The following is a 26,102-nucleotide window of genomic DNA, read 5'->3' as shown; positions in this document are numbered from 1 at the left end:
TTAAATAGTTTAATCTCTACATTTGCTAATACACATTCTTATTCCACATTTTATCCCGCATAATCTAATATTAGTTTTATTTAATACCACAAACCCTATATTGGTTATATAGTGATTATTTTTTTCTTATACGGCCAACCAAACATTGTACTATGTCATGTGGGATTTTATATTGGGATTGATTGTTCCATTATGATAATCAAACTCCTTAGTCCAACAAATCAAGTTTGGAGGACTCTAAGTTTGTGCAGTAAGAATGGTTCACACCAAGATACATCCCAAAGAGTGATCTAACATGTCATCGTCTAGTCCATTATCAGCTAATGGATATAAATTACAGGTCAGAATCTTTTCCCGAGGCAATTTTAGAACATACACTTGTAAAAGAAAATATACTTGTGAATACTCTCATTAGTCTAGATGCAGATACCAAAATTTTGTACCAACTTTGGTGTAAAAGTAGCAGGTGTTGAAGGTGCAAACAGTTGATGAGCTTTACCGCGATTTTAATCATTTCCAGGCCCTGCCATGTAGATTATACATTCGTAAGAACAAAAACACACTCCGTAGGAATGTTGAACCTAAAAAGAACCAAGTAAATGGACATGGGATTAAGAGGGGAAAGACAACGTGCATATGGTATTTTGAGCTTTTTCAACTTTCATCCTCCTTTTTCTTCAATTTCATAGTACCATTATCAAAAAAACTCTTGTTGGAGTGAAGGTTGTGAGTGGACAATTTCGTCAGAGGTTACTAATCCATTCGAGTTTAAAAATAGATGTCGATGCGTTCTCAGCTATGCCTTGGAAAAGACTATGCAGAAATTTGAAACCAGGACGTGTTAGTTGTTTACCTCAAGCTTTTATACCCAGTCAAAAAGATGTAGTTTTAACACATTCAAAATTGACGCCTGGGTGGACGCTCTTCAGCAGCGCTTACGCGTATGGACCTGCCATCAAGGTCCTGCACCACAATATCACACAGATGCATAGTATTAGTATCAGAACAGCCTGATGAGGAAATCAAATATAAATCAACTAGTCCAACAGATATGGGAGGAAAGATGCAAAAAACTGCAGCTGTGGACAAATTCATACACCTTCTTTTCGGATACCTAACGGACACTAACAACTAGTATCGACAAATACTCAGAACAGGCATGTGTATATCAACCCACAAATTAAGATATGTAATCAGGCTTGGTAAGAATATACTTACAACGCCATTCAAGCTATCGATTGCATTGTTGACCTCTTTAGCGGAACTGTATGTTACAAATCCAAAGCCCCTTGATCTACCACTATCTCTGTCATAGACTACTTTGGCATCCACAACTTGGCCTTGCTCACTGAACAATTCTTTTAGTGCGAGATCATCGACACCCCATGAAAGGTTTCCTACATAGACTCTGTTGGAGCTATCAAAACTTCTCCCACCACCCCGTGCACCTCCAAAAGAAGAATTCTCACTTCTTCCACCTCGTCCACCTCCAAAAGAATTCTCCCTTTTCTCTGGCGGTGGCCCACAGTTCACCCTCAATGCCCTCCCGTCGATTTCCTGCAAAGTTACATCAGAAACATTTGCTTAGAAATCTAAAACAAATGGTTGAAAGGGATGCATGTCCAAGCACTTCTTTGGAAAGACAAGATTTTTAGATTACACAAATGACAAATTGAAAGTGAAACTAGAAAGTTTTTGGGATAATAGTATTTTGGTCCCTCAGTTTTCGGTAAATTCTAATCTTGGTCCTTGTGATATATGACTCAACACATTTAACCTTCAAGTAATTAAAATGTGTGATTTCAGTCCCTTTGTAGAAATATCTTATATTTAGCCTATTGTTGAAATACATTACCCTCAAATATGGAGTAACAAAACAACTTTAACATAATACATAGGTAATTAAATATATAGTTGTACAAGCAAAGGGATCAAAAGTGCACATTTCAAGTACTTGAAGGTTAAATGTGCTTAGTAAGACATCACATGTATTAAATCAAAATTTACAAATAACTAAGAAACCAAGTGTTATTAACCCAAAGTTTTTTCATCAGCTAATTAGTATTGCAAGTTGTATTCACTTATCACCACAAAAGTAAAAATTAAAGCTTGTTTTATCACCCTTCAAGATAGCCAAGACCATGGAAACATTAGACAGACATTGTAATATAAGTGAGCCTGAAGATATAATGGATGCAAGCAAAAAGGGCAAAGACTTTACATATCCATTGAATTGTTGTTCAGCAGCTTCCACTTCAGCTTTACTAGACATTGTCACAAAACCAAACCCTCTGCTTCTTCCTGTAAGCTTGTCATATATAACCTGCACAATTGTAACAACTTCAGTACTTCATTATCCTCCCAGATAACCCTTGCGTTACATTTGAGGATACAGTTAATTATACATTAAGAACCTTAAAATATCTCATTTCCCATTAATAACATCCAAGCATGGACAACACAACACGTCAAAGAAATTTCTAAAAGGCACTCCCCTTCAAATCAAAGCTTACTACTCTTTCTAAGTGTTAAATTGAGTAAACCAACTCAGCTAAAGGCTTAAACTGTTATAACAAAGACACTTAATTATTTAATTAAGTGTGTTTTAACAACATGCTCCCTCATGTGCCTAATTCTTTTATCTTAGGCCAATTACATGGAAATACCTTATCCTAAACTTGCACCATGAACTCATATCTGCTATGACAGGTCACACTTTTACTTACTTAATTATATGTTTTAACATCAAGCCGCAAAACTAATGTTCCCCAAGTTAGCTAAATTACAGAAAATATGGAAATATAACTCCCTCCGTTTCAATTTGTTTGTCTATCTTGACTTGGCAAGAAATTTAAGAAATTAAAGAAAAACTTTTAATCTTGTTGTCTTAAAATGTACCAAAACACCCTTTAATATTTGTGGTCTCAAACATGTCCCGTGTAAAGAAGTTAGAATTAAAGAGTTATCAAAAAAGAAAAGAAAGACAAACAAATTGAAACCCACAAAGTAGTCAGCTAAATTTACCTCAACCATTTCGACATTTCCAGCACGTTCAAAAAGACCAGCAAGAGCAGCACTGTCAACACTGAATGGCAAATTACCAACAAACAGTTTAAGGTCTGGTGAGAAATTAGGTTGCTCCACTTCTTCAACATCGTCTTCCAGTTGGTCAAATTCAGACAACGCCACGTTACATACAAACCTAGAAGATGACTCAAAAGGCTTAAAAGAAGAAGAAGAAGAAGAAGAAGGTGGTGTTGTTGAAGAAGATAAAGAAAGATTCTTTGATGGTAACGAAAAGAAAGAAAATGAAGTTGAAGTGGAATTGTGGGGTTTTAGAGAAGAAAGGGTTTGTGGGGTGACAAAGAGAAATTGAAGAGAAGAAACTGAAGAAGCCATTGTTGAGTTGCTATAGAGATAACGGCTAAGGTACTGAGTATAGAAAGATAAGGTTTTTTTTCAAGATTTTGAAGAGGCTAACGTTCTTATTTATAAGTGGGAAAATGTCTAGATATTTTTTTTTTTTTTTTTAGGTTAAGGCCTAAGGAGAGTAAGGCCCAATGAACAAATTTGCAACTTTAAAGAAGCCTTACCCAAAGATGTCAAAAAAATCAAAGCCCTGCAGATTATTGTACTCTCTTGGAGGCTTGGACAGTTGGACCTAATATATTTGAGGGTTATACGACAACAAAACATTGCGCGGATTGCCCTTCCTTTGGGGTAGTCTTTTATATTGCCCCTCATATTTGTGGTCTTTACGTTTTATCTCTCGCTTAAAAAGGTGGGCGAATACTGAGGTTCTGGGTTCGAACCATAGGCGTATGTAGCCTATAAGGTTGGGGTTCAACTGAACTCTAAACTTTGGACGCGGAACCTAAATTTATGTGTAAAAAATTATTAAAATTGCAATAAATAGTAGATATGAACCCCTAACTTTAAAAATATAATGGGTTCAATGCTAAAAATCTATAGATTGAACCCATAAAATTTAAATCCTGGATCCGCCTCTGGTTCGAACCCCGCTCAAGCATAAAATTAAAAAATATTTTCGCAATGCAAGGTTTGGACGCGTGTCTGCCTGTACCGGCATAACCTTGTTAAAAAATAACTAAAGTTACACCGGTACCGACATAACTATGCCTTATAGGCAGACTTTTAGTTATGCCTTTAATTAAAAGTCTGCCTCATAAGGCATAATTCCTTAAGGCATAGTTTAGTTATGCCTTATGGGATAGACTTCTAGTTAAGACATGACTAAAAGTATGTCCCATAAGGCATAACATTTCCTTAAGACATAGTCTTTGCCTTATAAACTTTTAGTTATGCCTTAAGAAAAAGTTCCGCGTTATGGGGCATACTTTTAGTTATGCCTTTAATTAAAAGTCTGTCTCATAAGGCATAATTCCTTAAGGCATAGTTTAGTTATGCCTTATGGGATAGACTTCTAGTTAAGACATGACTAAAAGTATGTCCCATAAGGCATAACATTTCCTTAAGACATAGTCTTTGCCTTATAAACTTTTAGTTATGCCTTAAGGAAAAGTTCCGCGTTATGGGGCATACTTTTAGTTATGCCCCTAAGGCGGAACTTTTCCTCAAGGCATAAACTTTGACTTATAAGGCGGAATTTATAGTTGTGCCGGTACCGGCATAACTTTAGTTATTTTTTAACAAGGTTATGCCGGTATAGGAAAACACGCGTCCAAGCCTTGCTTTTGCCTTGCATTGCGATTTTTTTTAAAAAAAATCTTATGCTTAAGTGGGGGTTCGAACCCAGAACCTCATGATTTCTATGCAAAGCTTAAAATTGCAACGCAAAGGGAAAAAATTAAAGACCAACAATTGGAGGGGCACCAAATAAAGACCACCCCAAAGGAAGGGCAATCCTGCAAATTGCCCATACCACAATGGGGTTGTTGGCACTTATGGCCCTATTTTGTGTTGGTCTTTAATTTTAGTCTCTTATAACAAATAATTTTTTATGGGCTATAAGTTTTTATTTTCGTATCATAATATATCACAAGTTATGCCTCATGTTCTTAAAAAACAGTCTCACGAGGCATAAGTTCGATTATTAAGCGCAAAACTTAAGACCAACTCATTTGAAGGGAAACCATGCAATTTCTTCACTACGATGTCATATTATCAAGGGATATTCACACCTATATACAATTCAGAGCAATTGTGACATATTTTCAGCTAAGGATTATGTTTAGCACCCAAAAAGATTAACATTGTAATTATATCCAATTAAAACACGCGAAATAAAAGGAGACTAGATATTCTTTTTCTTGACTTCATGCTTCACCAACCTTGCTTTTAGCAAAAGCTATAAACATTACAAAACTGCACAACTAAAACTACGTTTAAAATGCTTTTTACGTATTTACCATTTTAGCTGGAATCTTTGGGAGTTGGCCAAAAGGCCATATTGAAAAGTTATTTTGCCAAAAGGCCACAAGTCTTCAAAAATTAGTGTTTTGGTCACCATTTATGACGTAAGCATGTTAAAGATGTGTTGTGTTAAATCCCAGCCTCAAAGTTTTGAAAATTACACTTTGGCTCCCAACCCCCAACATTTTAATTACCCAAAAAAAAAAAAAAAACCCTCAAAAAGCTCCCGATTTATCCACTTCTCAGATCCCGTTTCCGGTAAAAATTCCGGCGAAAGTTCCGGCTTTTCATCAGAAAATCAGTCCCCAACGACTTAGTATGGGGTAGATTGCAGTCATAGACCATAATCGTAGTCTATTATCGATTTATTATGGCATCGATTGCAGTCATAAACCATAGTTGTAGTTTATTATAGATTTATTATGGCGTCGATTGCAGAATATATTATAGCAGGTGGTGATTACATGGGTAAATGAGAGGAGACCTCAAAATGTTAGAATTGGATTTCTATGAGCAAGCGACAAGATGATCCTGATAGTGATGACGAAGAGTGTACGGACAAAATAATAAAAAAATAAAACCCCAAACCCCAAATTGCACAAATCTAAGGGATCATGGATAAGTATACCATAAACCGACCGTCGTCAATAGCTAGCAGTTATCATTTAGGCTCGACTTCACGCATGGTCAATTATTTTCCACATGTTATGTATAGACCAAAGACAAGATTTATCTAAATAGCCAGAAATAATTTTTTTTTTAAAAAAGGACATAGCACTATTTAAATATTATAATAACACTTTAATATGTCATAGGAGAGTCCCCATCCATTAAACGCATGATCAAAAGAGTTTTAGGACAAGTAATGTTAATTAAAAGGTCAATATTTGTCTAAATAGCCATAAATAATTTATTTTTAAAAAAAAGGACATACCACTATTTGAACATTATAATAACACTTACTGCTTACCCACTCCCCTTTATCATTCGACTGGCTGGAGTACCTGATCCCTTTATTTGTCTTTCATCCCCCCTGAATAAGTAAGACCCCGCTCTATACATCATATGAGAGTCGCATCCATTAAACACATAATCAAAAGAGTTTTAACACAAGTAATGATACTTAAAAGGCCAATATTTATCTAAAAAGAGCCTTAAATAAATAAAATAAAAAATGACATCACTATTTAAACATTATGATAACACTTTAATAAATCATATGAGAGTCCTCATCCATTGAAAACATGATCAAAAGAGTTTTAGGACAAGTAATGATACTTAAAAGGCCAATTTTCATCTAAAAAGGCCATAAATATATATATATATATATATATATATATATATATATATATAAATAAAAGGACATGTGTCATGACCCGGCTAGAGGGCCATGACGGGTACCCGAAGCTACCCTGCCGAGCACCACCTAACTCACTTGTCATCACATTCAATCTGAACATACACCGCTCTCATCATGAAACCCATTACGAGATAACCTTCATTTACTTCCGAAACATCTATATACATATATACATAGGCCCACACGGCTACAAAATGATGTACCGAACATGCACTAATAAGATCATGAGATATCTACTACCCACACACATGTATCTACGAGCCTCTATTAGATTACTAGAATCATAAGGACAGGACCCCGCCATGCCCCAAATATGTATACAAAAAATATACCAACAAGCGGCAACTCCGGAGAAGTGGAGTGCTCATATAAGACTGCTGATAGAGCTCCTAGGTATCCGGTCCCTCTCCCTGTCTACCTGCGGGCATGAACGCAACGCCCATAAAAGAAAGGATGTCAGTACGAATAATGTACTGAGTATGTAAGGCATGAACCATAATGTAGTAAAGCAATAAGGAAACATGAGGGAAAAAGATAACATGTATATCAAACTGCCTCTTAAGGCGAATACCATGCATGCTTAGCCTTTTAAGAAAACATTTTTTTCATACATACATAACATAATATCATCACTAGCCCGCGTCCGGGGTAATCATCTCACGCCGCCCACTAGTGGTGACTTCCCGGCCAACTAGGCACGATGTAACTATCATCATCCATAAGCTGCCCACTGAAATGGTGTCTGCCCGGCCAACTAGGCCCGATGTAAATCATACATAAAAATAAGCATGCATGAGAGCCCAATTAAAAGCTACAATTCTATCGGAGTGACGTAAGGTCGGTAACCTCCGATTATGTTATGAAATAATCATGATCGCCATGTCTCACCTTGAAGGAACTAGTATTATGAGGTGAGACTACCAACAATGAGTAATATCAAGAAAATCATGCAATAGGATCATTAGTCTTATTATAGCATCATTTCATAAGTTTAGAATCTCAATGGATAAAATCATCATAATCATCGTCATTATCATAGAACATATCTCATCCCTTTCTCATAGGAAGCTCTTAGAAATCTTTAGCCTTCAACTTTGGGATATGAGGAAGTTATAGAAATATAAAAGAATTATAGTATAGGAGTCATGCCTTTGAAAGAAAGGAGCTAGCCTTACATACCTTTACGTCTCTTTAACTTTATCGACTAAACGTTTTCCCTCCAACCTCACGACTCTACATTCAAGAGATTCGTACTAAAATTAGATAATTGGAAGCATACTTGAGTCTAAACTAAAATGACTAAGAGCTAACGAAAATTGGGCAGCATTTCCTTTGTTTCAACCACTTCCTGCATATGATAAACAACTCCCAAATATCGATAGCAGCAATCCCATAATCAAAAGATTATATTTAAATTATACTCAATTCCATCCCAAAACTTCTTTTCATAAACAATCCATAATAACAGATTCAATACAACCCCTTTACTCTTGTATACAACACTTTGTCAACATCATTAGTACCCCTCATAACAAGATTATACTCATAATATGCTAACAATTATAGCTCAAGTTACTCTACACTTAAAATATCATCAATATTCATATTTGAACTTTTTCCCATAACTCTTTTCACTTTTAAGACTTGCTAAACCTTCACATCCACTTAACACAAGAGATGAGATGAAGAACATACCTTGTGTTTGAAGAATTTCAACTTACACAACTTGCTCTAATACTTAATCCCCACAACTCCAAGTGAAAGTAAGAACACCCCAACTCCCATAAATTAAACTAGGTTTTCAAGGTTGATCTACTCTTGATTTGATTGGAATGATTTGGTGTGTTTATGGGTGTTAAGGGGAGCTTAAAGAGAATTTAGGGTTTGATTTTGGGTGAAAAATGAGGCCCAAGTCGTGGAAATGGGTGTTTAAAAGTTGGGAAAAAAATTTCACCGCCTTAATTTCTAGAAATCTCGAGAGTACGTGATGAACAGTATCACGTACTTTGGGGGGCAAAAATTTTAAGTTCTGGAAATTTTTAGCAAAATACGCCCAAAAAGTACGGGCCGTATTTTCCTCCATACTTCACAGAAATGCGATCTGTCAGTTGCATTGGAAAGAAGGCTCGATGAACTTCAATTTACATAAGTTATAGATTCCGTAACTTCTCGTATTCTAGGAGATATGCCCCTCACAAGTTGGACCAATATTTTCGTCCAAAATTTTGCCAAGTTTTTTCAAATTTTCAACTAACCTAATTTCTTCGATTCGCTTGATCTCGAAACCTTTAAATAGTTATCTAACACTCATTAAAAGTCTTTCTTGACCTTATAGGTGTATCATAGCCTCTCTGAACTCACTTTAGTTTGCTTATGATGACGCGAAAATCCACGAGGTGTAGCATCCTTCCCCCTTCGAAACATTCGTCCTCGAATGTTAAACTCTTAGGAATTCTACAAAATTTTTGCTAGAGTTTCCCTTCTAACAATACCACTACCAGCCTATCACAACAACCCAAAATATAGAATGCCTCACAGGGTTACAACAATAATAACAATATTGGCCACACCCGACCAAGGAATCATCAAAAGAAGCATTACATACCTGGGGACAATGGCGTCTCATCTTGAACTTCTTCTGGGGGTGGAAATAAATGTGGATACCTGGATTTCATATCTTCTTCTGCTTCCCAAGTCATCTCTTCTCTATTATTGTTTCTCCATAGAACCTTAACTGAGGCTACGTCTTTGGTTCTGAGTCTCCGAACTTGCCTATCTAGAATGACAATAGGTACCTCTTCATAGGACAATTTCTCAGTAACTTGGACATCATCTACAGGAATAATTTTGAAGGGATCTCCAATGCATTTACGAAGCATTGACACATGAAAAACTGGGTGGACTGACTCCAGGTCTGAAGGCAGATCTAACTCATAAGCCACTTGGCCCACCTTGCGCACAATCTTGTAAGGCCCAATATACCGGGGACTAAGCTTCCCCTTTTTGCCAAATCTCATTACACCCTTCATCGGTGACACTTTCAAGAATACCCAATCATTAACTTGGAATTCCAAGTCTCGTCGACGATTGTCCGTATAAGATTTCTGACGACTCTGGGCTATCAATAACCGGTCTCGGATAAGATCGATTTTTTCTACCGCTTGCTGGATCAATTCTGGGCCTATTAACTTTGTCTCCCCTACCTCGAACCATCCAATTGGCGATCTACACTTCCTCCCATATAAAGCCTCATATGGAGCCATTTGAATGCTAGAGTGATAACTATTGTTATATGCAAATTAAATGAGTGGCAAATGATCATCCCAATTACCTCCGAAGTCTAACACATATGCTCGCAACATATCTTCGAGGGTCTGAATGGTGTGCTCAGCTTGCCCATCAGTCTGTGGATAAAATGTTGTGCTAAGTCTCACCTGAGTTCCCAAACCTTCCTGGAAGGACTTCCAGAAATTAGCTGTAAATTGTGCTCCCCTATTAGTGATAATGGATATTGGAACACCATGAAGTCGTACTATCTGTCTGAGATACAGCTTTGCATAATCTTCTGCTGAGTACGTAGTCCTGACTGGTAGAAAATGAGCTGACTTTGTAAGTCTGTCAACAACTACCTATATAAAGTCATGCTTACGCCGAGAACGAGGCAAGCCTACAATAAAATCCATATTAATCACTTCCCATTTCCAATTTGGAATCTCCATAACTTGCAATAATCCTCCGAGCTTTTGATGCTCAATTTTCACCTGTAGGTAATTAGGACACTGAGCTACAAACTCTGTTATATCTTTCTTCATTCCGTCCCACTAATATATGGACTTGAGATCATGGTACATCTTTGTCGCTCCTGGATGAACAGAATAACGAAAATGGTGGGCTTCTTCCAAAATCTGATGGCGTAATCCTGCAACATGCGAAACACATAGCCTGCTTCGATACCTGAGAACTCCATCTGCAGAAATCTCAAATGGCGACTTTTATTTCTAAGAAATTGTATCTTTATAATTACTTAACTTGGGGTCTTCATGTTGGCGCTTTTTCACCTCAACTACCAAAGATGAGGCAGCCGAATTTTGAATAGTGACTCATGTATTGCCTGAATCCATCAAGCGAACTCCCAGATTGGTTAGTTGTTGAAGTTCACGAGCTAACTCCTTCTTCTCTGGATGAACATCACATAAACTACCCATGGATTTACGGCTGAGAGCATCAGCTACCACATTTGCTTTTCCAGGATGATATAAAATACTAACATCATAATCTTTTAATAGCTCCAACCATCGCCTTTGTCGCAGATTTAATTCCTTCTGCTTGAAAATATACTGGAGACTCTTATGGTCTGTATAGATATCAACATGGACCCCATATAAATAATGCCTCCACATCTTTAATGCATGGATCACTGCAGCCAATTCTAAATTATGAGTCGGGTAGTTTTTCTCATGTTTGCGCAACTGCCTTGAAGCATAAGCAATCACCTTACCATGCTGCATCAACACACCCCTAATCTAATACCGGAGGTATCACAGTAGACAACATAGCCTTCTGAGCCTTCTGGAAGTGTCAGAACTGGGGCCGAAGTCAATCTATTCTTCAACTCTTGAAAGCTACGCTCACAGGTATCGGTCCATTGAAATTTTGCCGATTTCTGAGTTAGCTTCATCAATGGTGCAGAAATAGAAGAAAATCCTTCTACAAATCTTCTGTAATAACCTGCTAAACCCAGAAAGCTACAGACCTCTGTAGGCGTCGTAGGCCTTGGCCAAGTCTTCACAGCCTCAATCTTTTGGGTATCTACTCGAATACCATCAGCTGAGGTAGTATGGCCCAGAAAAGTTACATAATTCAACCAGAACTCACATTTTGAAAACTTGGCGTATAATTCCCGAGTCCGAAGAATTCCAAGAACAGTACGTAAATGATCTGCATGCTCTGCCTCCGATCGAGAATATACCAGAATATGATCGATGAACACAATCACAAATAGATCTAGGAAAGGCCTGAACACATTATTCATCAAGTTCATGAATACTGCTGGGGCGTTAGTAAATCCAAACGACATAACCCGAAATTCATAATGACCATATCTGGTTCTGAAAGCCGTCTTCGGAATGTCTTTTTCTTTAACCCTCACTTGATGATATTCCGACCTCAAATCAATCTTTGAAAACCACTTAGCACCCTGCAGTTGATCAAATAAATCATCAATTCTCAGAAGTGGATATTTATTCTTGATTGTCACCTTATTCAACTGCCTATAGTCAATGCACATTCGTAAGGAACCATCTTTATTTCTCACAAATAATACAGGTGCTCCCCATGGCGATGAACTAGGCCTAATAAAGCCTTTTTCAAGCAGATCTTTTAGCTGTGCCTTTAGCTCTTTCAATTCTGCAGGAGCCATCCTATAAGGAGGAATAGATATGGGTTTGGTATCCGGCAGCACATCGGTAGTAAAATCGATCTCCCATTCTGGTGGAAGACCTAGAAGCTCATCTGGAAATACATCCGAAAATTCATTCACTACCGGAACCGATTGAAGAGTTGGCGGTTTTGCTTAAGTGTCATGAACCCGGACTAAATGATAGATATTGCCCTCAGCAATCATCTTTCTTGCTTTGAGATAGGAAATAAATCTACCTCTCGGGGACGCTATATTACCTTTCCATTCTAACACTGGTTCTACCGGGAATTGGAATCGAACCATTTTTGTTCTACAGTCAACATTGGCATAACAGGAGGCCAGCCAATCCATGCCCATAATAACATCAAAATCTAACATCTTCAGCTCGATCAAATGAGCTATAGTATGACGATCACAAACCACAACCACATAGTTTCTATATACTTGTTTGGCTATTAACGGGTCACCAACAGGAGTAGACACTTCAAAAGGTTTGATTGGCTCGGGTTTCACCCTAATATGATCAGTAATATAAGGAATAATATACGACAAAGTAGAACCGGGATCAATCAATGCATAAACATTATAAGAGAATACTGATAATATACCTGTGACCACGTCATGGGAGGACTCAAGATCCTGTCGCCCAACCAATGCATAAATACGGGGCTGAGGGCCACTTGAACTGGATGCTCCTCCTCTGCCCCTGCCACGACCTGATGGCGTCTGTGAGCCTTGCTCCAAAGGGCGTATAGACGATAAGGAACCAGCTACTGATCCTGTGGGCTGGACCCTACCTCTATCACCCAACGATGGACAATCTGTCACGACCCAGCTGGGGGCCGCGATGGGTACTTGGGGCTAACCACCGAGCACCGCTCGTGCTATCATTTCCTTAACCCATTTAACAATCATTCATCGATTCCCTGTTAACCTTAAAAAAGATCTGGTTTTCATTACAGAAGATAATGCTCTAATACAAGAACATATTTCAATATACCTATACGCATACATACTATCCACGTAGTGGAACCACATAACCCATATCGAGTATCTACGAGCCTCTATTGAATGACATATACCAATATACACAAAAGGATCAACCGAATAGCAACTCCGGAATAATGGAGTGCTCCTGTAAATCTGCGGAGGGCTCCTACGGATCTGCACCGTCTCCCTGTCTACCTGTGGGCATGAGTATAACATCCAAAAAGAAAAGGATGTCAGTACGAGCATTGTACTGAGTATGTAAGGCATGCACCAAGAAATAAAGGAGAGAATAAGAAGATAAAGTGAATACAAGAAGATAACCAGTAACTGCTTGCCTCTTAAGGCGGATCCATGCATACATACTCATAAACATCATATCGTGTATTGCTGCGGAACGTGCAGCCCGATCCATATATCATCATGTATCAATATAATGTCGTGGAACGTACGGCCCGATCCATTACCCATATATCCCGCGTCCGGGATGAGATCATAATATGCTAGCTGACCAGGTGGCTATGCGTCTATAGCGCCTCACCTTTCCCCATATCCCCTGTATACATATACATATCATTTACTTATATAATATACATAGCATGCATGAGAGCCCAAGAAAAAAGCTATGGCTCTATCGGAGTGACGTAAGGTCGGTAACCTCCGATTATATTATGGATTAATCATGATCGTCATGTCTCACCTTGAAGGAACAATTATTATAAGGTGGACTATCAATGAAGAATACATATATGAATAATAACATCAAGAGGAAACATAAAATAGGGCAATAATCTTATAAGAAGTCAATCCATATATTTTTGGAATCTTAAAGAAAATGTAGTCATCATCCATGAATAAAATCGAGAAGTCAATAGATGGCTCAACATTCTCATGTCGTCTTTGAAATCGTAAACTTGGAACCTTTAAGCATAAAATCGTTCTCATCATAATGATATTCTCATTTTTGGCATCATCGGTGTCATGGAAGAACATATCCATCGTTTTTATCATAAGAGCTCACATAATCACAAACTTTGGTTTGGAGAATACAAATATCTTGGGAAACACTTATGGATTATCAGGAAGGAAATCATACCCTGGGATCTTAGACTTTTTAACTGTTGATAACAAGGGAAATATAGAAACAGTTATGAAATCATAATCTAGGGATCATGCCTTGAAAGAGAGGGACGAGCCTCACATACCTTGGATGTTTACCATTCTTATCGCTTGCTCGTTTCCCTTATGATGCACTCGCGTATACCTTCAAGAGAGTTCATGCCGTCGTTAGTTAAGCAATTATAAGAATGGACTTCTATTTCTAGGGGAAATTGAGCATCATTTCCTTTGTTTCTACTACGTTTCCCATATTCTATTTCAGCTCCCAAACATTCACAACAATAATCACAATATAGAAACCAACAATCATCGTTTATATACATTTAGCAAAATCCACCAATTTCTCCACATTTAGTGGTTTTAGCCTATCATCACATCTCCTCATACGTCACACTTATCCCATGGTCTAAACGTTATTTATAATGTATTCATGATCACAACATATCAACATTTCCATCCAACTACCATTCAATTGTCACACTACTCATCCTCTTAAAAACTCATTTTCCATGTTTTTCTACAATCCAAGCATCTTAGCTTTCCAATACCTTAAACAACATAGTAAAATCATGAAACATACCTTAGATGATGGTGGAACAAGCTTTGAATGGAATTCTTCCTCTTGCACCAAAGTTTCACTTCGCCTCCTTAGGGTTTTCTTGAAGAAGATGAATCCTACTTGAGTTTCATATGCTTTGCTCCATGGATTTTATGTTGTTGATCATCAATTCCCCTTGAATTTTTCTTATGGATGAATGTTAGAGTATTCTCTAGAGGGTTCTTGAAGTGGAGAGTGGGAATGAAATGAAAATAAAATGAAAAGGGGCCCTTATATTTAAAATTGAAATCTAGCCGAGGGACTTTATACGGACCAACATACGGTCCGTATAATTTTTACTGACCGTATGTTAGACCGTACATTTGGTCCAGAATGTTATCTTCGTCTTGGCCAATTATACGGTCCAACATACGGCCAATATAATTTAGACGGACCGTATGCTTGGCCGTATAATGCCAACTGAAGCGACTTCCGTTCTCGTCGACTCGTTTGTTCTCCGATCCTTATGGAACCTTCTTAATACTTGTTTAGCACTTCAATACCAATATAAGGGGCGTTATTACTTAAGACATCATTATGCCCTCGTTAACTCGTTGCTCTAAATTCTTGTCCGATATACAACATGTGACTCACTTTCCCTTAATAACTTTCGTTCCTCATCTCGGATGTCTTTGAGAATCTTAATTAGGGCCATTTACACCCTTATTGCTCGCCAAAACATCGCATATGTTACGTCCTTCGTGTCACACCTCATTTTAATCGGGTTAAATCAGAGTACAACATATTGATGATTCCTGTTTTTGTTTGTTAAGGAGTCGCCACCTAATTATTTATGGTGAATTAGGACACCTAAAGTTTATCAAAGTTATTTTCTAAAGTTAGCTCTGTTTAAAGTCTGTGAAACTTAAAATTCTAGGTAAGGGTTCAATTAGTCTAAAGGGAAGGTATTAGGCACCCTTTAAGACCCATTAACAATGGTTAACCGACCGGACTTGCGATTAGTTAGGCTAAGTGTAAATATAGTATTTTTAAATATTTAAGAAAATATCTTGAAAGTATTGCTAAAGTTATAGATAGAAGTAGAATGTTGTTTAAAGTAAAACTTGTAGAAAAGTAGTGATTGAATAAAAAAGAATTTAGTTATAAATAAACCAAAAGAAACGGAATGGGTAATGTTTATATGTATTTGGAATATGAATTGCGCCAACTAGCAAATTAAAATGTATTTGTAAAGTTATTGCAAGATTAATATTAATGTTTTAACAAATATATATTTCAAGTGTTCTAAGATAAAAAGAGTAAATCTTGATTCTTTTAGCTCGATGTGGTCGTGCTAATTTGAGAAATCAATCATTCAAATAAATGTTATGGATACTATAAATAGTTTGAAACATATAGTTTGTGGAATTAACTACCCTTTACTAAACTAAAACCCTTAATGTCACTAAAGTTTACCTAAATTAGCAAATAAAATGTTAGTCATACAATACACATTAAATGCACACAAGAATAAAAATAGAGGGGTAGATATGATGTAAATGGGCTCAGCCCATTTTTGGAATACTGTTGTCCGCTACTGTTGGGCTTCGGCCCAACAAATTTTATTCATATATTGCTGCGGGCTGTCTCTGTCTGTTGGGCTTTGGCCCAGATGTTATTTTTTGTTAGGCTGCGGCCAGGGGCTGACACCGGAGGAGTTACGTTGGGTTTTTAGCCCAACGCCAAAATGCGGCAGGAGACGAGTCCCCTTGGACTCGTATGCGATGTTCATGCATAAAAATGAAAAGAAAAGGATTAATATCTACTCAACGAATAAGATTAGACATGCAAAATATAAGTTCAAAACAAATCAGTAGGTTATGTATATCATATGTATGTTCAAGTATATCTCATGTATACACGTTCATAAGGATGTATTGGCTAAAGTATACCTTTCGTATACATACATATAGATAATCAATACAAGTATACCTAGCATGTCAAGCTGAATAGCAGCGGAAATATCACATGTTTTATGGGGCTGCTTGAAGCAATTACCACACAGATTATCAATTAACCCAGCAGACAAATTAACTATTATATCATCAATTCTAGTGACTTATTGTACTCAAACAGAACCAAACACAATAGTCCAATAAATTGCTGCCCAGTAAAGGTAAGAGAAATATATACTCTACAGTCTCATTTAAACAAGTACTCAAACCAGTGCATTGTGTGTGTTGCAACAATCAAACATAGAAATCCAGCATACGTTCAGCAATATTCATGAGAACATTCTCCAGATTAGCAATAAAGAAAGGTGAAATGAACATGTATCTAACTAGCAAGCAGACTTAATTGCTACCAATTAACATAACTGCTAGATCTTGTAGATCACTCATCAAGGCGTGAATCAACTGCATTATCATGTAATAGTTTTTTTTTAGAATGTCAACTAAGTATGGTAATCTACATCAAGTACATATGACAAGGCAATGGAACGCATGATGGCAGACATTTCATTCACAAAGTTCAACAGGTCACTTGCCTAAGTTTAAAGTCGCTAGACTGAGTTTTGAATGCTTAAACTCTTTTGAGCCCATTCTGATTTTTATAGCACCAGAACCAACAGCAAATTAAAGGTGCCAGCCTTATAGTTTTTCGAACAAAATCACCAAAGAGGGAGCATCCAAAGGGTCAGGGTCAGTTTATAGATCAGTTTGTATCTCATTTAACCAATACTTATTCCCCACTGATTTAGATACTCTATTCCTCCAATTTGTCTCCTAGTTTCAGTTCCTTTTAGCCCTTTATAACATACCAAGAAAGAGGGAGAGCACTTAACAAACACAAGAAAGCAAATCAAAAAGGAGCTGGAGGGTCATGCCAAAATCAGAAGGAAACCGTAACACAGGATAACATGGATATGCAGCAGCCAAGATGAAAGAGGACAGGCAAGTTACAACATATTTGAAAAGGAGGTGCAAAATTCACTCAATGATACATGATGACCTATCTAGAACAGGGGAAGTGTTGAATCATGATCAGTAATGCAGAGTTTAAGGAATAAAACAGGACACTAACAAGGTTTGATGTTTAGGATCAATAGAGATGTCCAAAGTGAGATAGAATGTTGCAGTATTCTAAAGGAGGAAACTAACTATGCAAGACTGATGAGAATAAACTATCGATACAGAACTCAAGTAGTCAAAAACAACTCCTCAAGGTACTGATGGGCATACAAAACCAGGTTCACTGTTATGATTATATAATGGTCACATATGAATTGAGTTGAGAAGCACTAAATCATATCATGTCACCAAGGCAGTAATTCAGGTAGATATAGTTGAGTATGAAGTTATTAGATAGGTATTTGAGGTGTGCAAGGCACTTCTCAAACATAAGTAAATTACTAAGCACTGTGAATTTGACATAGTTTGAGGCAGCCACACCAAGTTTCATGTACACAGTTCTGAAATTTAGCTTAACACATTCATGTAATCAGTTGAAACTTCATCAATCTAATAGCCATACAATAGGTATCTTATAAGATATCATGTTGGTCTAAGCTTCTTTCATCCCGCAACCCTTTATGACATATGTGATCCTGACACTAATCTAAAACATGCTTGCATGGTAAATTGTGGTTAGTATGCTGACAGAACATTCACAATACATCCATGGGCAACCAAACAACAGATTTAACTAACGACTAGAAAGACATGGACAGACACAGAGAAAAGTAATCACCAACTGCTCTCAGACTACATACATATCTTGAGAAACACAGAATTAGACCCAAAGGTATTAAGATACCTAGACAGGTTGCCAAACTTACACATTAGACAAATACAGGCAATGCTTCAAGGATACACATCCATTTATATACTACTCATGATGTCAAAGCACAAAGCTATATAAGATAAGCACTAATCAAGATCAGGTCATACACAGGAGGTTTAAAGCTGGCAATATAACAACAATAATTCAGACCCAATGAACACAATCCTTGATTACTATAAATCAGAACATCAACACATAAACATTATTTAAACTAAATAAGCTAACAAACATCATCGACTAGACAAAATTACCACTTGATTAATTACTCTGTTCAAACTAGGTAAAATTAACTTGGTGAACATAATTAACCACATTGAGCTTCAATTGATACTACGCTATATTAACTAAGACTAAATTCGACTGAACTAAACGAACACCAACATAGCTGTTAACTAACACATGAACATAAATTAAACTAAACAAACCAGAATACCAAAAATAAAGAAAAGGAAAAGGGTTTACTGACCTTTTGTAGGTGCAGTGAAGTGGGTGTCGACGGCCTCGAATCTACTCGAACACGACGAGCTCGAAACCGATTAAAATAACTAAAGCTTCAGACTAAGAATGAAAATAGAGTGATATGTTGGGCTGTTATTTTCGAATAAGGTTCTCTGTTATGATTAAAACTTGTGTTTTGCAGGGGGTTTTGTGGTTTCAGATCCTTGTCGATGTTAGGATTGATTTCGTCTTTCACTCCCCAAAAACTGAATCCCCCTAAAAACGATTCTCCCTTTCCTCCCAAAACTGAATCCCCCCAAAGAAAGCGGAATCCCCTAAACGATTCCACCCGGATTCCATTTATAGGTTTTCATCTGTATTAACATAAAGATAGGAGCGTGGGAGAGAGACGAAGGACAGGCGTGGGGGACAGGTGTGTGTGGAGGCGGCAGAGAACGTGGGGAACAGGGGAGTGTGGAGCGCAGAGAAGGTGGGGAAGAGAGAGAGGTGAGTGGAAGGGGTGTGAGGGTATGGGAGAGAGGTTGAGCGAGAGAGAGAAGAGAGGACGAAGTGAGGGAGGCGGCTGAGGCATTAGGTTTAAAAAAAATAAGTGGGCTGGGTCGGGTCACAGGTAATAGGGGTTGGGCTGGTCTATTGAGTATTTTAGTTGGGCTAAAATGTGGATTGAAAATGTGGGTTGGGTATTAAAATGTGGGTTATTTATTTGGGTAGGGAAATAATATTGTATTTGTATTTTGGGCCATTAATTTGGCTGAAAATCTTCCTCTATATAAATTCTATTGGGCTTCTAATTTAATGACTAGTACAATATATACTATGTGGAGACAATTAATAATTAATATGTAGAAAAAATAAAGATTTTACAAAGTGTTGTCTTGTAATTAATTTAACGATTCCCAAACCCGAAAATGAAATGATGACGAACATTTTGAAAGTTGTGATAAAGTAGTGCTAGTAACGTTGAATAGTAAAATAGTAAAAAATTAATAATAGTGAAAATAAAGTGTTTCGCTCGTCAGTAAATTTAGAAGCCCGAGTAAATAAAATTAAATAAATGAGGGACAAAGTTGAGTGTCAACACTTTGCTCACCTATTCACTGTACACGTACGGAGAATTTCCAAGGTGTAACACAATCACGCATCATATGCTCAGTCTGACCACAAGCATAACAAGCATCTGAGCCTCGGCGACATTGGCCAGTATGTAATTTACCGCACTGGCTGCATCGTGGTACTGGTGGTCTCTTCTGACTAGGATCGCCTCCAAACTGAGAACCCGAAACTTTCGAGCTCTGACCCGATCCAGAATAAACAGGGCGGTCAAATCTCCTGCTCGCAAATCGAGAAGGTGCACTAGTCGCGGACTGACCTGAATATCTGGAATATTATTGACTCTGACCCTCTCTGTACTCACTTCTAACACCGGCAGACCTGGCCCTCTTACTATGCCCTCTATTAATACCACGCTCACCCCTAGGCGGCTGCTGTTGTTCCTCTAAATTCTGGGCATGGGCCTAAATACGAGAGATTTCCATCCCTTCATGAAGTGAAGCCGTCAAGCAGTCTTTAATCAAGCGTAGCCCCAAGCCACTCACAAATTGATGCACTCGGTCCCCCATATCGGCTACCATAGTCGGAGCATACCTAGGCAATGAATTGAACCGAAGGCTATACTCTCGGGCGCACATATTTCCGTGTCTGAGATTTAAGAACCTGTCGGCTCAGGCCCATCAAACTTCCGGTGGCAACTAATGGCGAATGAAGGCATCTACGAACTCTTGCCATACCGAGGGACGTGCATTTTCCCCTGTCGAAAGCATCCAATTGTTATACCACAGAACTGCTACATCCCGCAACCTATAGGACGCCAACTCCACTGACTCAGTATCAGAAGCATGTATTATTCTTAGCATCTTCAACATCTCATCTGTAAAGCCCTGCGGGTCCTCATCCGACTTTGACCCAAAAAATTTTGGCGGGTTCAAACTCATAAAATCAGAAGCATGTATTATTCTTAGCGTCCTCAACATCTCATCTATAAAGCCCTGCGGGTCCTCATCCGGCTTTGACCCAAAAAATTCTGGCGGGTTCAAACTCTGGCACTAGTCGCTCTGTCACCAAGACCCGCACTCTGCCGCTGGGTCTTGGCGGCTACTAACTGAGTCAACAATTGGACCGCATCTCGCAAGTCCCGATCTAGAGCAACAGGGGGAAGGGCTGGAGCCCTTTCATGCTCTTCTGCTACTAGAGGAATAAAGGTAGCATGCGAGGGAGTGACACTCTGAGACTCGCTAGGTCCTAGCTCAGCCGTGGGTTCTCGGCTAGTACCTTCTCCAGCAGTGACCAATATTGTGCTGACTTTCTTCTTCTTTCTCGGAGGCATCGCTGAAATTAAACAGGAAAGATTAGATAGTTGCATTCTTGATTTGACTCTATCGCACGATCTAAGATGAGAAGGAAGGTCAATAGTTCCTAAATGCCCTGCAACCTCCTGTTTATAAGTGTGGCGTGCTTCACACCCATAAACAAGACTCTACAGGACACGGCTCGTAGACACACCCTAGGACAAACTGCTTTGATACCACTTTTATCACGACCCGGCTAGAGGTCCATGACGGGTACCAAGAGCTACCCTACTGAGCACCACCTAACTCACTTGTCATCACATTCAATCTGAACATACACAACTCTCATCATAAAATCCATTACGAGACAACCTTCATTTACTTCCCAAACATCTATATACATAGGCCCACACGGCCACAACATGATGTACCGAACATGCACTAATAAGATCATGAGACATCTACTACCTACACACATGTATCTACGCACCTCTACTAGATTATTAGAATCATAAGGATGGGACAAGACCCCGCCATGCCCTAAATATGTACACAAAAAATATACCAACAAGCGGCAACTCCGGACAAGTAAAGTGCTCCTATAAGACTGCTGATAGAGCTCCTAGGTATCCGGTCCGTCTCCCTGTCTACCTGCGGGCATGAACGCAGCGTCCATAAAAGGAAGGACGTCTGTACGAACAATGTACTGAGTATGTAAGGCACGAACCATAATGTAGTAAAGCAATAAGGAAACATGAGGGAAAGAGATAACCTATATATCAAACTGCCTCTTAAGGCGAATACCATACTTTGGGGGGGGGGGGGGGGGGGGAATTTTAAGTTCTGGAAATTTTTAGCAAAATACGCCCAAGAAGTACGGGACGTACTTTATTGTACCAGCCGTATTTTACTCCATACTTCACATAAATGCGATCTGTCAGTTGCATTGGAAAGAAGACTCGCTGAACTTCAATTTACATAGGCTATGGATTCCGTAACTCCTCATATTATAGGAGATATGCCCCTCACAAGTTGGACCAATATTTCCGTCCAAAATTTTGCCAAGTTTCCAAATTTTTAACGAACCTAATTTCTTCGATTCGCTTGATCCCGAAACCTTTAAATACTTGTCTAACACTTATTAAAAGTCTTCCTTGACCTTATAGGGGTATCATGGCCTCTCTGAACTCACATTGGTTTGCTTATGACGACGCGAAAATCCACGAGGTGTAACAACATGTCACTATTTAAATATTATAATAACACTTTAATACATCATATGAGAGTCCCCATTCATTGAACACATGACCAGAAGAGTTTTAGGACAAGTAATGATATTAAAAGACCAATATTTATCTAAAAAAGCCATAAATTAATAAAATAAAATAAAAAAAGGACATACCGTTATTTAAACATATAATAACACTTTAATACATCATATAAGAGTCTTAATCCATTGAACACATGATCAAAAGAGTTTTAGGACAAGTAATGGTAATCATAACACTACTATCCAATTAGTCTGAGAACAAGTAATTTTTCTCAAAGCACAACTTTGTTCTAAGGATAACCATTACTTGTGCTTAAACTCTTTAGATTATGTGTCTAATGGATGGTGGCTCTCATATGATATATTAAAGTGTTATTATAATATTTAAATAGTATCAAGTCTTTTTATTTATTTTATTTTATTTATTTATGAATTTTTAGACAAATATTGGCCTTTTAAGTACCATTACTTGTCCTAGAACTATTTTGATCATGTGTTCAATAGATGGGGACTCTCATATATTGTATTATAATGTTTAAATAGTGGCATGTCCTTTTATTTATTTTATTTTATTTATTTATGAATTTTTAGACAAATATTTTCCTTGGTCTATATATAACATGTTGATAATTATTGACCATGCATGAAGTCGAGCCTAAATGATAACTGTTAGCTATTGACGATGGTTGGTTTATGGTATACCTATCCACGATCCCTTAGATTTGTGCAATTTGGGGTTTGGTTTTTTATTTTTATTTTCCCATTAGACTAGTGCAAATTCAGCATGCTTTTCATTCCAACGGCCGCCTTTATTTCACTAGTTTATCATCGACCAAAATGGTCTAAAATTATCCTAAGCAGTGAGTTATGATAAATTAAGGTGGTTTATTTCTGGTTTGGCTTATAATTGACAAAAGCACACCTGGCTTTATTTCGACTGACGGACCACAAATTTCTCTACAACGGTAATAAAACAAAAAATTCTTAAATTTACAACCTTAACAATACATCCTTCCCTATATAAAACTGACCAAAAGTTCAAACTCCTCCATTGTCTTTTTTCTTGAACAAACTCCTCCATTGCCTCTTTTCTTGATCAAACTCTTCCATTATCTTTCTCGATCAAACACTTCCATTCTCACATACATAACCATCATTATCAACTCTATCTCCTTCATCACCATCAACACTACACTTATCAATGGGGTCTGAGTAGGACTCACTCTCAGCTTCTGCACTTCTTTTTCTTTTTACATCTCATCTAACTTCTTCACCTCTTCTTTTTTTATCCTTACGATCTGTGGTAGAACTGGTTTGAACCATATCACTTGAACGGGGGAGTGCTTTCCCTCTTCTTCCTCTACACCTAGGCATTTATATGATCTATATATAAACAATACAGGATTTGTTGAACCACGATATAAGAACCATCACTCTCAACTCTCAACTACATCTAAACCATATGTATCTGAACCATCCTGAACGGGGACGTGGCAGTTGGATCTGAACCATCCTCAAATAAGGACTTTATTTTGCATGTTTTTCAGATAGGGAATAAGAATAATCGACCAAAAATCTGTTAATAGACCATAATTTACAAAAAGCAAAAACACAAGAAGAAAGATCGAAACAAGCAAAATAAGTATAAATAACACACATTTCGATGGAAAAATAGGCAAAACTTCAAAGGTTTTGGAAAAAAGCAGAACTTTATGAACACAAGGTTTTTATCAAGATCAGATTTTTTTTTTAATCAAACCATACTTTTAAATAGGCAATATGGTTCTTAAAATGCTTCGCCACTGATGCAAAATTAATTAGCATACTTGAGAACGACGATTCGAGAGCTTCTGGGCTCTAGAGAGAGGAAAAACTGACTGGAGAGATTGGTTTTGATAGAGAAGAGAGTGAAGAGAGAGAAGGCGACTAATGCATATTTTAGGAGAAAGAGAGAGGGGCTTTGTATATTTTTTTACCAGTCATAGGGATTCAAGTGTATAACTTAAAACCTCCAGACTTTTTAAAATTATAAAATATACCCCATTCTCCTTTTTCTAAACCCTAATACTGAAAAATAATTGAAAAAGAAATTGAGTGGCCTTATTCCCAATTAAAACATAAAAGCGGCCTCCTCCACAAATCTACTCATCTTTTTATGTTAAATAGTGATAACGGTTCTTTACTACTATATCTCTAACAACATGTTCAATCTAAAGAACTATAATTTTCATTCTATATTACGAAGAAAAAAAAAACACCTTAAACAACTTGAAATGTGAGATGATGGAACAATCATATTATATAAAATCTCACATATGTTGTATGTGTATTCTAAATACCTTCTCCAATTTTCTCCTCAAATCTTTCAGTATTTTGTCTTCAAATCTCTACTTATTAAAGATCATTGAAGCATGATTCAAAAATTTTGATTTGCATATTTGCGATTTATTTTGATTGGATGATATCGGTTTCTATTAAAAGCATCTTAAGGAGCTTGAATATCAATTTTGGAGGCACTTGGAAATGATTTGTGGTATTTTGAACTGAATTTCATTTTGAAAGCTCAAGGTTCAATGCAATTGCATATGTGTATCCCTCACTAGAATCTGTGTATATCACAGCATATATCAATGTATATCTCTAACTTTTTTAAAGTATAAGCAAGAAACTAAAAGTAAGTTCTTCATGCAAGACCAACTTTAATTGTTCACAAGCAAATACTATTAGCAGTTTACCTACTAGATAACGATCATATGTATATAGTGATTGTTTTTGTTTAGCTCTAGTATTTATTGCCGGCATGTGCGTGGAGTATGTTTAATTACTGTCTTTTTTCTTTCCTTGGAAACATTAATGTACTGTTGAATTAAAAAAAAAACTAATGCTCCTGCACGTACTATTTGATGTTTCATCCGTCCCAATTTATGTAACAATTTTTACTTTTCGAGATTCGAACTATGCAAATTTTGATCAGCATTTTAATTTTTTTTTAAATAATATTGACATGAGATGATTTACAACTTATACTAGTATTTTTCATATAGGTTTTTAATATCTAAGCTTTAATTTGAAATATTGAGTTGATCAATCCAATTTAGTTTCAATGATTAGTTAAATTGACTCTCAGAAAACGAAAAGTGTCAAATAAATTGAGACGGCAAGAGTATTGCTTGCTATCTCTATTAAGAAAATCGACTAGTCACACGTGTTAAACACAGGAGTTCTAGTTCCAGAAGCAATTAGTCACCATGAGTTCTAGTTCCAGAAGAAATCTTTTAAAACCAACTCATAGGCGTAGGAACAGAGAAAACGAAAAAGGGTACAGGGAGCAATAAAGTGTGGAGAACGGACGTCGGACTTATGTAATG

General features: G+C 37.3%; 1 protein-coding gene across 1 annotated transcript; it reads right to left on the bottom strand.

Moving 5' to 3' along the window:
* Window positions 1-272: 272 nt before the first annotated feature.
* On the bottom strand, window positions 273-3,473 carry LOC132606890 (29 kDa ribonucleoprotein B, chloroplastic-like). Its single transcript, XM_060320558.1, has 5 exons — window positions 3,025-3,473; window positions 2,222-2,323; window positions 1,219-1,557; window positions 854-963; window positions 273-523 (listed from the first exon to the last, which is right to left on the bottom strand). Exons 1-4 carry the CDS (start codon window positions 3,397-3,399, stop codon window positions 898-900), a joined length of 882 nt encoding a protein of 293 aa, XP_060176541.1. The 5' UTR covers window positions 3,400-3,473; the 3' UTR covers window positions 273-523; window positions 854-897.
* Window positions 3,474-26,102: the final 22,629 nt, after the last annotated feature.

Source organism: Lycium barbarum, chromosome 8 (assembly GCF_019175385.1).
Source record: "Lycium barbarum isolate Lr01 chromosome 8, ASM1917538v2, whole genome shotgun sequence".
Classification (NCBI taxonomy): Eukaryota; Viridiplantae; Streptophyta; class Magnoliopsida; order Solanales; family Solanaceae; genus Lycium; species Lycium barbarum.
This window is presented reverse-complemented; position numbering and strand designations above follow the sequence as displayed.